A 13160-nucleotide genomic window follows, 5' to 3' on the forward strand; every position below is an offset into this window, starting at 1 on the left:
TATAACTGTACCCGCCGCTGTGTTGTAATGAGAAGTTGTATAGCCATGCATTTTACAGGGTTTTGTTTGGGTTATCTGCCACTGTATAACTGTGCCCGCCGCTGTGTTGTAATGAGAAGTTGTATAGCCATGCATTTTACAGGGTTTTGTTTGTGTTAAGTTTTTTTTTTTTTTTTAGACTTATAACGACCTCCTATGAGCCATAGATTTTACGTCCAACTTGACAATGACGCCATAGATGTCAAAACCGGTCGTATTATAGACAACTTTAAGATTACTTGGACAGAAAAAGGTACTTGACATCTCGTATACTTATACCGGAAGGCAATACACTAAATGAGACAATATGCAGTTGGGCGCATGACATCTCAAATGTGTTAATATTTCTTAAATCTTGCCTTACACCGGTTTGTGATCACTTTTCTTTCATACATGTTGTTGTTACATTTGAATTTTAATCACATTATACTTTTGTTCTCCAACTGTACAAATGAGAACTGTTCTTAAAATTGACAAATAAGAATAAGTTAGGGAAGAGATAAATCCCACAAACGGCAATAAAATTATATTTTTTAATTTTGAAAATGCCACTTGTTTGACACATTAGCTTAACAGTAATAAATTTTTGTTTCTGTGACAAAATATTTAACAATGTTTTTAAATATACAAAATCGCTAACATTTTTAAAACAGATAAAAACATGAGTAATGACAAGATGACTTAACATAACAGCTAAAAAGTCTACTATCACAAGAAAAGACGAGAACTTCATCACAGTCACGCGTGTGATGTTCTGATAAACTTCTGACCAGAGTGCTCATATAAAAATATTCACTTAGTAATTCACATAGGTAAAATGTTTCTTAACAGAGTATAAGATTTTGTTATCCTAAAACAGGGGTCTCCAACATTGTTACCGTAAGTGCCAGATTTTAATACCTTGGAGGCCAGCCAGGCCATGATTACTGGGGGGTATGGAATACCCACCAAGGGTAGAGGGGGGCCCTCCCTGAAAATTTTTGCAAAACGTTACTTGCAAAGTGGACATTTTAATTATTTTGACAAAGAAAAAGGTTTAATCTCTTGCTTACAATCTGAAACCCAATGAGATTAAACTTTTTCTCTTGGGGGTTTAAAAGCAAAACCCCTTTTTCGGGTTGGTGTAATTTTGAGTTGTTATTTTCCTGTTGGTTTATACAAAATCCGAAAGCTTAGTAAAATAATTAAGAAAATACCTAACAGATTATTCTTAAAAGTGATTACGTGTAGAGAGATATCCCTCATCGCTAAAATATAATGTGCAAAACAACCACTACAAACAAATAATGAATTGGTATAAAATAAAATTGCTACCATAACAATTACCATCAAACAAACATTTTAATTTTTCAAGTTATTGTCGGTCCAATATTATTTAAGATAGAGACAGAGAAATATATTGGAAAATAAGGCCCGAAAATACGGCTACAATCATATCACACATTGCTCATGCCAACATGAGCCATAGTTTGGAGTCCCCTGTCCTAAAATACATAAGTATTTCTGATTCTAGTTAAAATCAAGTCATAAAGTATTTGACACTAATTACAAACAGGGTTTGGACAAGGCAGCAGAAAGGCAATGCTAATTGGGTTATTATTGATGCTCAAATCTTTGAATTGATTTTGTCAGAAATTCACAATCCTCTCATAAATACACACCAAACTGATGTTAATGGTTTTGTAACTGTGTTACAAAAGCTTCTATCAATTTATTTGACTCAATTATTCAAGCTACAAAGGATATTTTTGAAAACAAACATTGTTGCTATAAAAATGCAATAAACATGCAGAATTTTTTTATGTATTTTATAATCCCCAATAGCTTAGCAGGCCAATATGCTTTAACCCTGTAACAGAAACCTGATAATAGCTATGACTTAAATACTTGAAATTGGTTTATTGATGTGATTTACATTATTTGATGATGCAAAAGGTCATAATCATTTGCCAGGCATCAATTCCTAAGACCATGCATTCTACAATGAAAGTAAATCAAATTTTGATTTTGTTTTTCAAGTTTATCAATTAAGAAGTTTGTAATAATTTAATTTGAATAACCCCCTATTTTACAATGACAGTTGGTTTGAATTAAATTTTTACTAACAAAAAACTATATCAATCATGAACATTTTAAATTCTATTTCAAATTATACTGTAGATGAGGAAGCAATTAGTCATGAAGTTTATGCAACAAATTAATAAAAATACGATGTACTAAATCTAAATGACAGGAGAAGGGTGTTGAGATCAGGCAACTACTGGTTCTCCTGGACCATAATACTTCAATACTACAAGCTCAAACATCAATGGTTTTCTTGTTTCAAAAAGTATCAAGACAAAGTTTTGTCGATCTCCCTATGTTACAAAAGTTGTGCGTTAAATAGTGAAATATTCAACTTGAAAATCTGCTAAGATGAGGTTTAGATAAAGTGAGATGAGAATAAATAAATCTGAAATGATAATGAAAATTAATTGAAATAATGTAAACCCTTTGGCCTTTACAGTGATTCTTACTAGGCAGGATTTTTTGTTTATAATTATTAGGTCTTATACAAACCAGTATGGTAAAATGCTAAGAAAAACATCGGAACAAGAGAAAAATAACCAGGTATACATTAGAAATTTAGTATTGACTTTCCAATGACCAATTTAAGTATGAAACAATCTTCATTCAAAAGTAAACTATCTATGATGTGATTGTGTTTCTGCAGAAAAATGATTTCTTTTTAGATTATGGTCATTACAAAGTTTTGACCAACAGTCAGTAGGAATGAAAGACACTTCTTTAATTTTCTGGGCCATTTTTCTGCTTTACAATCTTTATAGCTTATTTTTAAGTTTATTGTTTGGGAGCAAAATTTACTAGCATACTGTTTGGTACACGTCTTAACACATAAAAAAAGAGTATTGATTAAAATTAACGCATTCTAAAATATAAATCTTCACGTACAAAACACATTATGACCAGGCTTAAATCGTACGCCACAAATCACATTTTGAAACTAAATCATATAATGACCCTTAAAATCGAATTGGTTAACATAGTTCTATACACAAGATGTTGTAGGGACTGTGTTACGTCATGTATCTCATGATGACTCGAAGTGCGTACAGTAACTCTGCCTGCATACGAGCTTCTAACACCATTATGTTCACATGGACCTGAAAATGTAGACAAGAGTATGTAGACCTTCACATTATACAAACATCTTAAATATAGAGAATAAGGCCTGAAAGATCTAGTATAATGACTATAAGCATCAAAAGTTTGATCCATAATCTAAAGATAATTATTTGATCTTTTATAATAGATTTATCTGGGTTAAAAGTTATGAGTCTTTCTTTTATGATTTTTGGCATAGGAACAGCTGTCAAAAACACTCTTCTATAATGAAAAGCAACAAGTGCAATTGCTGCTTATAGAACAACTAGCTGTACCCGCGGGCTTTGCCCCGTTTAACTTCATAAGTATTCGCATGGCCCAATCACGTCCTGGTTGAAGTTCGTTCGCTACGCTCACTCACCTTTAGGTTGGAGCTTGTTCGCTGCGCTCACTTGCCTTCACATTAGCTCATTCGCTACGCTAACTCAACTCCAGGTTGAAGTTCGTTCGCTACGCTCACTCACCTTTTGGTTGCAAATTAGCTGTTGTCATAAATAAAAAAAAATAATGGTGCTGCACTCTGTTCTTGTAACTTTAATGCTATTGAACATCATAGAACAGAACCAACTTGTTTAATTGAAACAGCTGTTAAGATTTATTAATTCCTTATAAATATGAAAAATCATAAGGTTAACATGGGAAACTCCAGAGCAAATAGGGCGGAGCCCGAAAGCCCTATCAGAATAAAAACTACTTAGTTTTCCTATTTAATGCCCAAAGAATCGGTGTACCGAATTTCAGCCTCCTAGGTAAATGGGAAGTGGGAGAATTAGTGATGAGTGAGTGAGTGAGTGAGTGAGTCAGTGAGTCAGTGAGGGCTTTGCCTTTAGATTATTAATAATTGCTGTAACCATCCTGTAACATACTGCAGAACAAACTCCAGGAAACACCAAATGCTGCAATTTTTGTTTAGCTCTACAAATATCCCTTTTAAATGTACTCGAAAAACCTGCATGCTGTTGTGGATGTTGTTCCAAGACTCAGATTACTCACTCTTTATTGTTTGAACTATACAATACTGATTTGTCAAAAATAGCGGAATACTGAAATTTTTGAATAGAATTAGCAGTTTTACCTCCAACACAAAATAGTCTCTGGAGATCATTAGAAGAACAGCACTAGTTTGTCTCAAGAAGTACTGTATGTTGTGACATCACTGGTGGCAACTATTACATGTGACATTTGTAAGCAAAGGTGGTATGTGGATTTTGTTAATTCAAGATTATGGTAGGGTCCAGTAAAATGCATTAGGTCAATCCCCAAAGTAATTTAGTTCCGAACTTTGAATTAATTAACTGCTGAATTTACAATAATAACCGTAACCCAAACAGTTTTACAGTAAAGATTTAAGAACTAACATCCTGTGTTTAATACAAATAAAGTATTAACATCAGTACAAAATTGGTAATTATTGGTGCATTCATTACTAGGACAATAATTAATCTAAAAAAAAAAATGTTTAAAATACCTGATTCTCGCCTTATGGTCCAAGGTTTGTCCTACTGTATTATGTGTATTTCGGCATGAACGCCATTGTTGGATCCATAACTAATAACTATTCTTCCCTGAATGAAATGAAGGTTAGGAACTAGTATATAAGGAATGTTATACAGATCCGACGATGGCATTCGTGACAAAAGAAGCATAATCCAGTTGGACAAACCTTGGACCACAGGGCAACAATAATGTGTTTAATCTTTTTTTTCAATTGTCAATCAGTTGGTCTGGGAACACCACAACCAAAAATGAAGGACAATAATTAATTGTTGGAAGAATGCTGGTTTCCCCATTTAGGTTGATTCACAAATATCAGTTCAGTCACCATTCCATCACAGTTCAGTCTCAGTTGTATCCGCAATTTCTCAGTCAAACCGTCAGGTTTTAGTCAGTCTTCCATCACTTTATTTCCAGTGATGTTACAAACATACAAAAAATTAAAACACAATATTCTATCAAATTTTCTTTGTCCATCTTGATGATACTAATAATAGAAACACAATAATTTAAATATAAAAAATAATATTTTCGAACCTCAAACTCGTCTGTCAGGCAACAATCCAAAAATATCGGTGAGAAGAAATCTGAAATTGACTGACTGACGCCAGCAGAGCGACTGATGGAACTGCATCGGATCAGTGTAGAAAGCGCAATAGAAAATCTATTAACGGTAAAGAATAATTTTTTTTTACTGTGACGTGACTGACCTGCTACGTACCGTAACTAATATGTGTGAATTGACCTTTAGTACAGTAGATTAACAACATAGATTGTTTACCTTCTCACTGTGTTTAAACTCTCTAAGGACCCTGTCATAATCAGCCTTGGTTGTGCGCTCGGGGAAACAACAAGTTGATTTGATAAAGGATTTCAGAGACCTCTCCAGCAGATGGTTCACTTCTCCATAGTTGTAGTCGTCATGCCTGGAACAACAGGGATAGATAACTGAAATACCGGTATATAACATTCTAAACAAAGAAAAACATTTTACTTGTGTACAGTGCTTGATTTCTAAAACTTGAGGTACCTAAAAAGTATTATAGTTCTAATCTACCTAGAACCATGACTTTTCTCCCCATCCTACTTATTACCCTCTGACCATAGACAATTGTGTGATAGCAAATACTACACAGCATCCATATTTATTTATAAAATATTGTTTTCTGAAAAATAGTTTGTAACTTTAACTTTTTCTTTAATTGTGTGATGATCTGAATCTAGCTCTGTGGACAGCTTCTTTATGGAAATCTATACCTAAATCCCTGCCCATTTAAAAAGAAATTGGGACGAATCTAGAAATTTGCTTAGTTATGCTACTACAAGAAACAAGAAAATTTATTTATTTTTCAAAGAAAAGTTGGCGGTTTTTTCAACCTTGCATTTGCCCGTCCACATACGCGTGGAACGTATCCAGCAAAGCAAAAGATGAGCCAGTACAGTACATACAGACATTCCTGCCTTGGATTCGTAGTCTGTCACGCAAACCGACTTGGCCACCGTCCCACCTAAATCTGTGTTGTAAAACGTTTTGGTTATATTAAAAAAAACTATATGGATCAACGTTTTGGCTGTTTACATATTATTCAGTGCTTCCACAAGGAAATACTTTATCTTATGGGCTTAGTTTTAGCTTTCTAACTGGGATGGATGGAAAGGTCTGCTGAGGAATTTTAATTTTAATATTGAGTTACAATCTTTTAGCGAATTTCCCTATAGGGAAGTAGCTATTACCGTAGGTCTCATGGTAAGACCTAAGCCCGGGACCGATTTACTTTTTCATTTTGATGTCCCCAGAGGCCAAAAACACCATTCGTTCAAATTTTTATATATCTATATATAGATATATATATATATATATATATATATATATATATATATGTGTGTGTCCATCCGCACGATAACTTGAGTAATTTTTGTCCGATTTTGGTAAAATTTGGTTTGAAGGTGTAAGGCGGGATAAACTTGAATGAGTTCGCGAACCAGCATGATCAGACTATGGGAACGGGGGTTTATGGGGGGTTTTATGGGGTAAAAATAGGTTTTTCCCATTTTTGACCCTAAAAACACAAAATTTCACAATTTCTTTTTAAACCATTTTGTAGAGCTTAAAAAAACAAATAATTTAGTATATTGAAGCGTTATTATGCGCCTAATTGTTACGGAGAAAATTCAAAAAAATTGTAATTTTAAAATTCCCATGTTAGTCTTATGGAGAATAAGTCAACTGTTGTAGTTTGCTTGTTTATGAACATATTTTGATCAAATTTGGAAAATACATGAATTTCTTACTAAACCGCAGTACCTATTAATATTTTACATAAAAAAAAACTTTTTTACCCTCCCTGTTGCAGCAAACCTAAGTAGGTACTCATTAAACTAATTCTGTTTAAATAGGGAATAAATGTGATATTTTTAAGGAGACATTTTAGTTTAAATCCAATCAGGCAAATGGAAATTCGCTAAGTCTGCAGGTTTGCTGCGGCGGGGGTATTTAGAATTTAGGCATTTCAAGCAATCTATTTAGGTTTTTAAGCACATTTAGAAAGTTTTTACATACCTACTTAAATACAATACTTTTACAAGCTTAAATATTAATTATATAATTTAAATCTATTGTTTTGTTTATTTCTACTGCCAATGTTTAGGGTGGCAAAAAAATTGTTTGGGACTTTTCTGGTAGGAATTGCTAGCTGTAATCAGGCCAATACTGTGACTGCACTCACATGATGCCGAACATACAGTGGATGTAGTTCCAGATGGCACGACGGAACCGTGATGTGTCTACATCCCTGCGACCTCCCATCGTGTAGTACGTCAGGTTGTAGGCTGTTTTGAACTTGTCATCCAGCAAGTTGCCTACGTCATTGTACAGACGGTTCACTAGGGAGTAACCTTGGTCATCCCACGAGTAGTCCTGAAACACAAGGACCATTGGACATAGGGATCACGATCACATGTTGTAGTAGATCCAGGATCAACCGCAAGTTGCCTACGTCATTGTACAGACGGTTCACTAGGGAGTAACCTTGGTCATCCCACGAGTAGTCCTGAAACACAAGGACCATTGGACATAAGGAATACATATTGTAGTAGGATCCAGGATCAATGGCAAGTTGCCTACGTTATTGTACAGACGGTTCACAAGGGTCATCCCACGAGTAGTCCTGAAACACAAGGACCATTGGACATAAGGATTACATGTTGTAGTAGATCCAGGATCAATGGCAAGTTGCCTACGTCATTGTACAGACGGTTCACTAGGGTCATCCCACGAGTAGTCCTGAAACACAAGGACCATTGGACATAAGGATTACATGTTGTAGTAGATCCAGGATCAATGGCAAGTTGCCTACGTCATTTGAGGACGGTTCACAAGGGTCATCCCACGAGTAGTCCTGAAACACAAGGACCATTGGACATAAGGATTACATGTTGTAGTAGATCCAGGATCAATGGCAAGTTGCCTACGTCATTGTACAGACGGTTCACTAGGGTCATCCCACGAGTAGTCCTGAAACACAAGGACCATTGGACATAAGGATTACATGTTGTAGTAGATCCAGGATCAATGGCAAGTTGCCTACGTCATTGTACAGACGGTTCACTAGGGTCATCCCACGAGTAGTCCTGAAACACAAGGACCATTGGACATAAGGAATACATATTGTAGTAGGATCCAGGATCAATGGCAAGTTGCCTACGTCATTTGAGGACGGTTCACAAGGGTCATCCCACGAGTAGTCCTGAAACACAAGGACCATTGGACATAAGGATTACATGTTGTAGTAGATCCAGGATCAATGGCAAGTTGCCTACGTCATTTGAGGACGGTTCACAAGGGTCATCCCACGAGTAGTCCTGAAACACAAGGACCATTGGACATAAGGATTACATGTTGTAGTAGATCCAGGATCAATGGCAAGTTGCCTACGTCATTGTACAGACGGTTCACTAGGGTCATCCCACGAGTAGTCCTGAAACACAAGGACCATTGGACATAAGGATTACATGTTGTAGTAGATCCAGGATCAATGGCAAGTTGCCTACGTCATTGTACAGACGGTTCACTAGGGTCATCCCACGAGTAGTCCTGAAACACAAGGACCATTGGACATAAGGAATACATATTGTAGTAGGATCCAGGATCAATGGCAAGTTGCCTACGTCATTTGAGGACGGTTCACAAGGGTCATCCCACGAGTAGTCCTGAAACACAAGGACCATTGGACATAAGGATTACATGTTGTAGTAGATCCAGGATCAATGGCAAGTTGCCTACGTCATTGTACAGACGGTTCACTAGGATCATCCCACGAGTAGTCCTGAAACACAAGGAGCATTGGACATAAGGATTACATGTTGTAGTAGATCCAGGATCAATGGCAAGTTGCCTACGTCATTGTACAGACGGTTCACTAGGGTCATCCCACGAGTAGTCCTGAAACACAAGGACCATTGGACATAAGGATTACATGTTGTAGTAGGTCCAGGATCAATGGCAAGTTGCCTACGTCATTGTACAGACGGTTCACAAGGGTCATCCCACGAGTAGTCCTGAAACACAAGGGCCATTGGACATAAGGATTACATGTTGTAGTAGATCCAGGATCAATGGCAAGTTGCCTACGTCATTGTACAGACGGTTCACAAGGGTCATCCCACGAGTAGTCCTGAAACACAAGGACCATTGGACATAAGGATTACATGTTGTAGTAGATCCAGGATCAATGGCAAGTTGCCTACGTCATTGTACAGACGGTTCACTAGGGTCATCCCACGAGTAGTCCTGAAACACAAGGACCATTGGACATAAGGATTACATGTTGTAGTAGATCCAGGATCAATGGCAAGTTGCCTACGTCATTGTACAGACAGTTCACTAGGGTCATCCCACGAGTAGTCCTGAAACACAAGGACCATTGGACATAAGGATTACATGTTGTAGTAGATCCAGGATCAATGGCAAGTTGCCTACGTCATTGTACAGACGGTTCACTAGGGTCATCCCACGAGTAGTCCTGAAACACATGGGCCATTGGACATAAGGATTACATGTTGTAGTAGATCCAGGATCAATGGCAAGTTGCCTACGTCATTGTACAGACGGTTCACTAGGGTCATCCCACGAGTAGTCCTGAAACACAAGGAGCATTGGACATAAGGATTACATGTTGTAGTAGATCCAGGATCAATGGCAAGTTGCCTACGTCATTGTACAGACGGTTCACTAGGGTCATCCCACAAGTAGTCCTGAAACACAAGGACCATTGGACATAAGGATTACATGTTGTAGTAGATCCAGGATCAATGGCAAGTTGCCTACGTCATTGTACAGACGGTTCACTAGGGTCATCCCACGAGTAGTCCTGAAACACAAGGAGCATTGGACATAAGGATTACATGTTGTAGTAGATCCAGGATCAATGGCAAGTTGCCTACGTCATTGTACAGACGGTTCACTAGGGTCATCCCACGAGTAGTCCTGAAACACAAGGACCATTGGACATAAGGAATACATATTGTAGTAGGATCCAGGATCAATGGCAAGTTGCCTACGTCATTGTACAGACGGTTCACTAGGGTCATCCCACGAGTAGTCCTGAAACACAAGGGCCATTGGACATAAGGATTACATGTTGTAGTAGATCCAGGATCAATGGCAAGTTGCCTACGTCATTGTACAGACGGTTCACAAGGGTCATCCCACGAGTAGTCCTGAAACACAAGGACCATTGGACATAAGGATTACATGTTGTAGTAGATCCAGGATCAATGGCAAGTTGCCTACGTCATTGTACAGACGGTTCACTAGGGTCATCCCACGAGTAGTCCTGAAACACAAGGGCCATTGGACATAAGGATTACATGTTGTAGTAGATCCAGGATCAATGGCAAGTTGCCTACGTCATTGTACAGACGGTTCACTAGGGTCATCCCACGAGTAGTCCTGAAACACAAGGACCATTGGACATAAGGATTACATGTTGTAGTAGATCCAGGATCAATGGCAAGTTGCCTACGTCATTGTACAGACGGTTCACTAGGGTCATCCCACGAGTAGTCCTGAAACACAAGGACCATTGGACAAAAGGAATACATATTGTAGTAGGATCCAGGATCAATGGCAAGTTGCCTACGTCATTTGAGGACGGTTCACAAGGGTCATCCCACGAGTAGTCCTGAAACACAAGGACCATTGGACATAAGGATTACATGTTGTAGTAGATCCAGGATCAATGGCAAGTTGCCTACGTCATTGTACAGACGGTTCACTAGGGTCATCCCACGAGTAGTCCTGAAACACAAGGAGCATTGGACATAAGGATTACATGTTGTAGTAGATCCAGGATCAATGGCAAGTTGCCTACGTCATTGTACAGACGGTTCACTAGGGTCATCCCACGAGTAGTCCTGAAACACAAGGACCATTGGACATAAGGATTACATGTTGTAGTAGATCCAGGATCAATGGCAAGTTGCCTACGTCATTGTACAGACGGTTCACTAGGGTCATCCCACGAGTAGTCCTGAAACACATGGGCCATTGGACATAAGGATTACATGTTGTAGTAGATCCAGGATCAATGGCAAGTTGCCTACGTCATTGTACAGACGGTTCACTAGGGTCATCCCACGAGTAGTCCTGAAACACAAGGACCATTGGACATAAGGATTACATGTTGTAGTAGGTCCAGGATCAATGGCAAGTTGCCTACGTCATTGTACAGACGGTTCACAAGGGTCATCCCACGAGTAGTCCTGAAACACAAGGACCATTGGACATAAGGATTACATGTTGTAGTAGATCCAGGATCAATGGCAAGTTGCCTACGTCATTGTACAGACGGTTCACAAGGGTCATCCCACGAGTAGTCCTGAAACACAAGGACCATTGGACATAAGGATTACATGTTGTAGTAGATCCAGGATCAATGGCAAGTTGCCTACGTCATTGTACAGACAGTTCACTAGGGTCATCCCACGAGTAGTCCTGAAACACAAGGACCATTGGACATAAGGATTACATGTTGTTGTAGATCCAGGATCAATGGCAAGTTGCCTACGTCATTGTACAGACGATTCACTAGGGTCATCCCACGAGTAGTCCTGAAACACAAGGACCATTGGACAAAAGGAATACATATTGTAGTAGGATCCAGGATCAATGGCAAGTTGCCTACGTCATTTGAGGACGGTTCACAAGGGTCATCCCACGAGTAGTCCTGAAACACAAGGACCATTGGACATAAGGATTACATGTTGTAGTAGATCCAGGATCAATGGCAAGTTGCCTACGTCATTGTACAGACGGTTCACTAGGGTCATCCCACGAGTAGTCCTGAAACACAAGGAGCATTGGACATAAGGATTACATGTTGTAGTAGATCCAGGATCAATGGCAAGTTGCCTACGTCATTGTACAGACGGTTCACTAGGGTCATCCCACGAGTAGTCCTGAAACACAAGGACCATTGGACATAAGGATTACATGTTGTAGTAGATCCAGGATCAATGGCAAGTTGCCTACGTCATTGTACAGACGGTTCACTAGGGTCATCCCACGAGTAGTCCTGAAACACATGGGCCATTGGACATAAGGATTACATGTTGTAGTAGATCCAGGATCAATGGCAAGTTGCCTACGTCATTGTACAGACGGTTCACTAGGGTCATCCCACGAGTAGTCCTGAAACACAAGGACCATTGGACATAAGGATTACATGTTGTAGTAGGTCCAGGATCAATGGCAAGTTGCCTACGTCATTGTACAGACGGTTCACAAGGGTCATCCCACGAGTAGTCCTGAAACACAAGGACCATTGGACATAAGGATTACATGTTGTAGTAGATCCAGGATCAATGGCAAGTTGCCTACGTCATTGTACAGACGGTTCACAAGGGTCATCCCACGAGTAGTCCTGAAACACAAGGACCATTGGACATAAGGATTACATGTTGTAGTAGATCCAGGATCAATGGCAAGTTGCCTACGTCATTGTACAGACAGTTCACTAGGGTCATCCCACGAGTAGTCCTGAAACACAAGGACCATTGGACATAAGGATTACATGTTGTTGTAGATCCAGGATCAATGGCAAGTTGCCTACGTCATTGTACAGACGATTCACTAGGGTCATCCCACGAGTAGTCCTGAAACACAAGGGCCATTGGACATAAGGATCACTTGTTACAGTAGACCCAAGATAAACTGCTGCTCAGGTTAATTGCCTCGATTCGGGCAAAAATAGAGGTTAGTATAACCTTTATAATATAACAGTCTTGGCTTATTACACAGTTATATGTTATATTTGAGATTTTTTCTGCGTTTCAAATAATTAGTGTACATTTATCGATATTTTCCAATGTTGTATATTTATTTCTTTAGATGGGGTAACAAATCAAACATATTTCCACGTAGGCAATAAAATGTCTACAATTTGTAGTACACTTGGTTTTGT

The 13160-nt window shown here is 38.5% G+C and overlaps 1 protein-coding gene across 1 annotated transcript in view; it reads right to left on the reverse strand.

Annotated features, from left to right (window-relative positions):
* Positions 1–558: 558 nt before the first annotated feature.
* Positions 559–13160, reverse strand: part of LOC128986227 (sestrin homolog) — a 56671-nt gene continuing 44069 nt past the window's right edge. Inside the window, exons 5-7 of the mRNA XM_054406458.1 lie at positions 7425–7615; positions 5480–5624; positions 559–3203 (exon numbers count right to left, since the gene is read on the reverse strand). Of these exons, the coding sequence (XP_054262433.1) occupies positions 3117–3203; positions 5480–5624; positions 7425–7615 (423 nt within the window). The 3' untranslated portion in view covers positions 559–3116. The remainder of the gene's footprint in view (positions 3204–5479; positions 5625–7424; positions 7616–13160) is intronic.

Source organism: Macrosteles quadrilineatus, unplaced genomic scaffold (genome assembly GCF_028750875.1).
Source record: "Macrosteles quadrilineatus isolate MER2022 unplaced genomic scaffold, UCM_ALF_1.0 Scaffold_2__2_contigs__length_208266976, whole genome shotgun sequence".
Taxonomy (NCBI): domain Eukaryota; kingdom Metazoa; phylum Arthropoda; class Insecta; order Hemiptera; family Cicadellidae; genus Macrosteles; species Macrosteles quadrilineatus.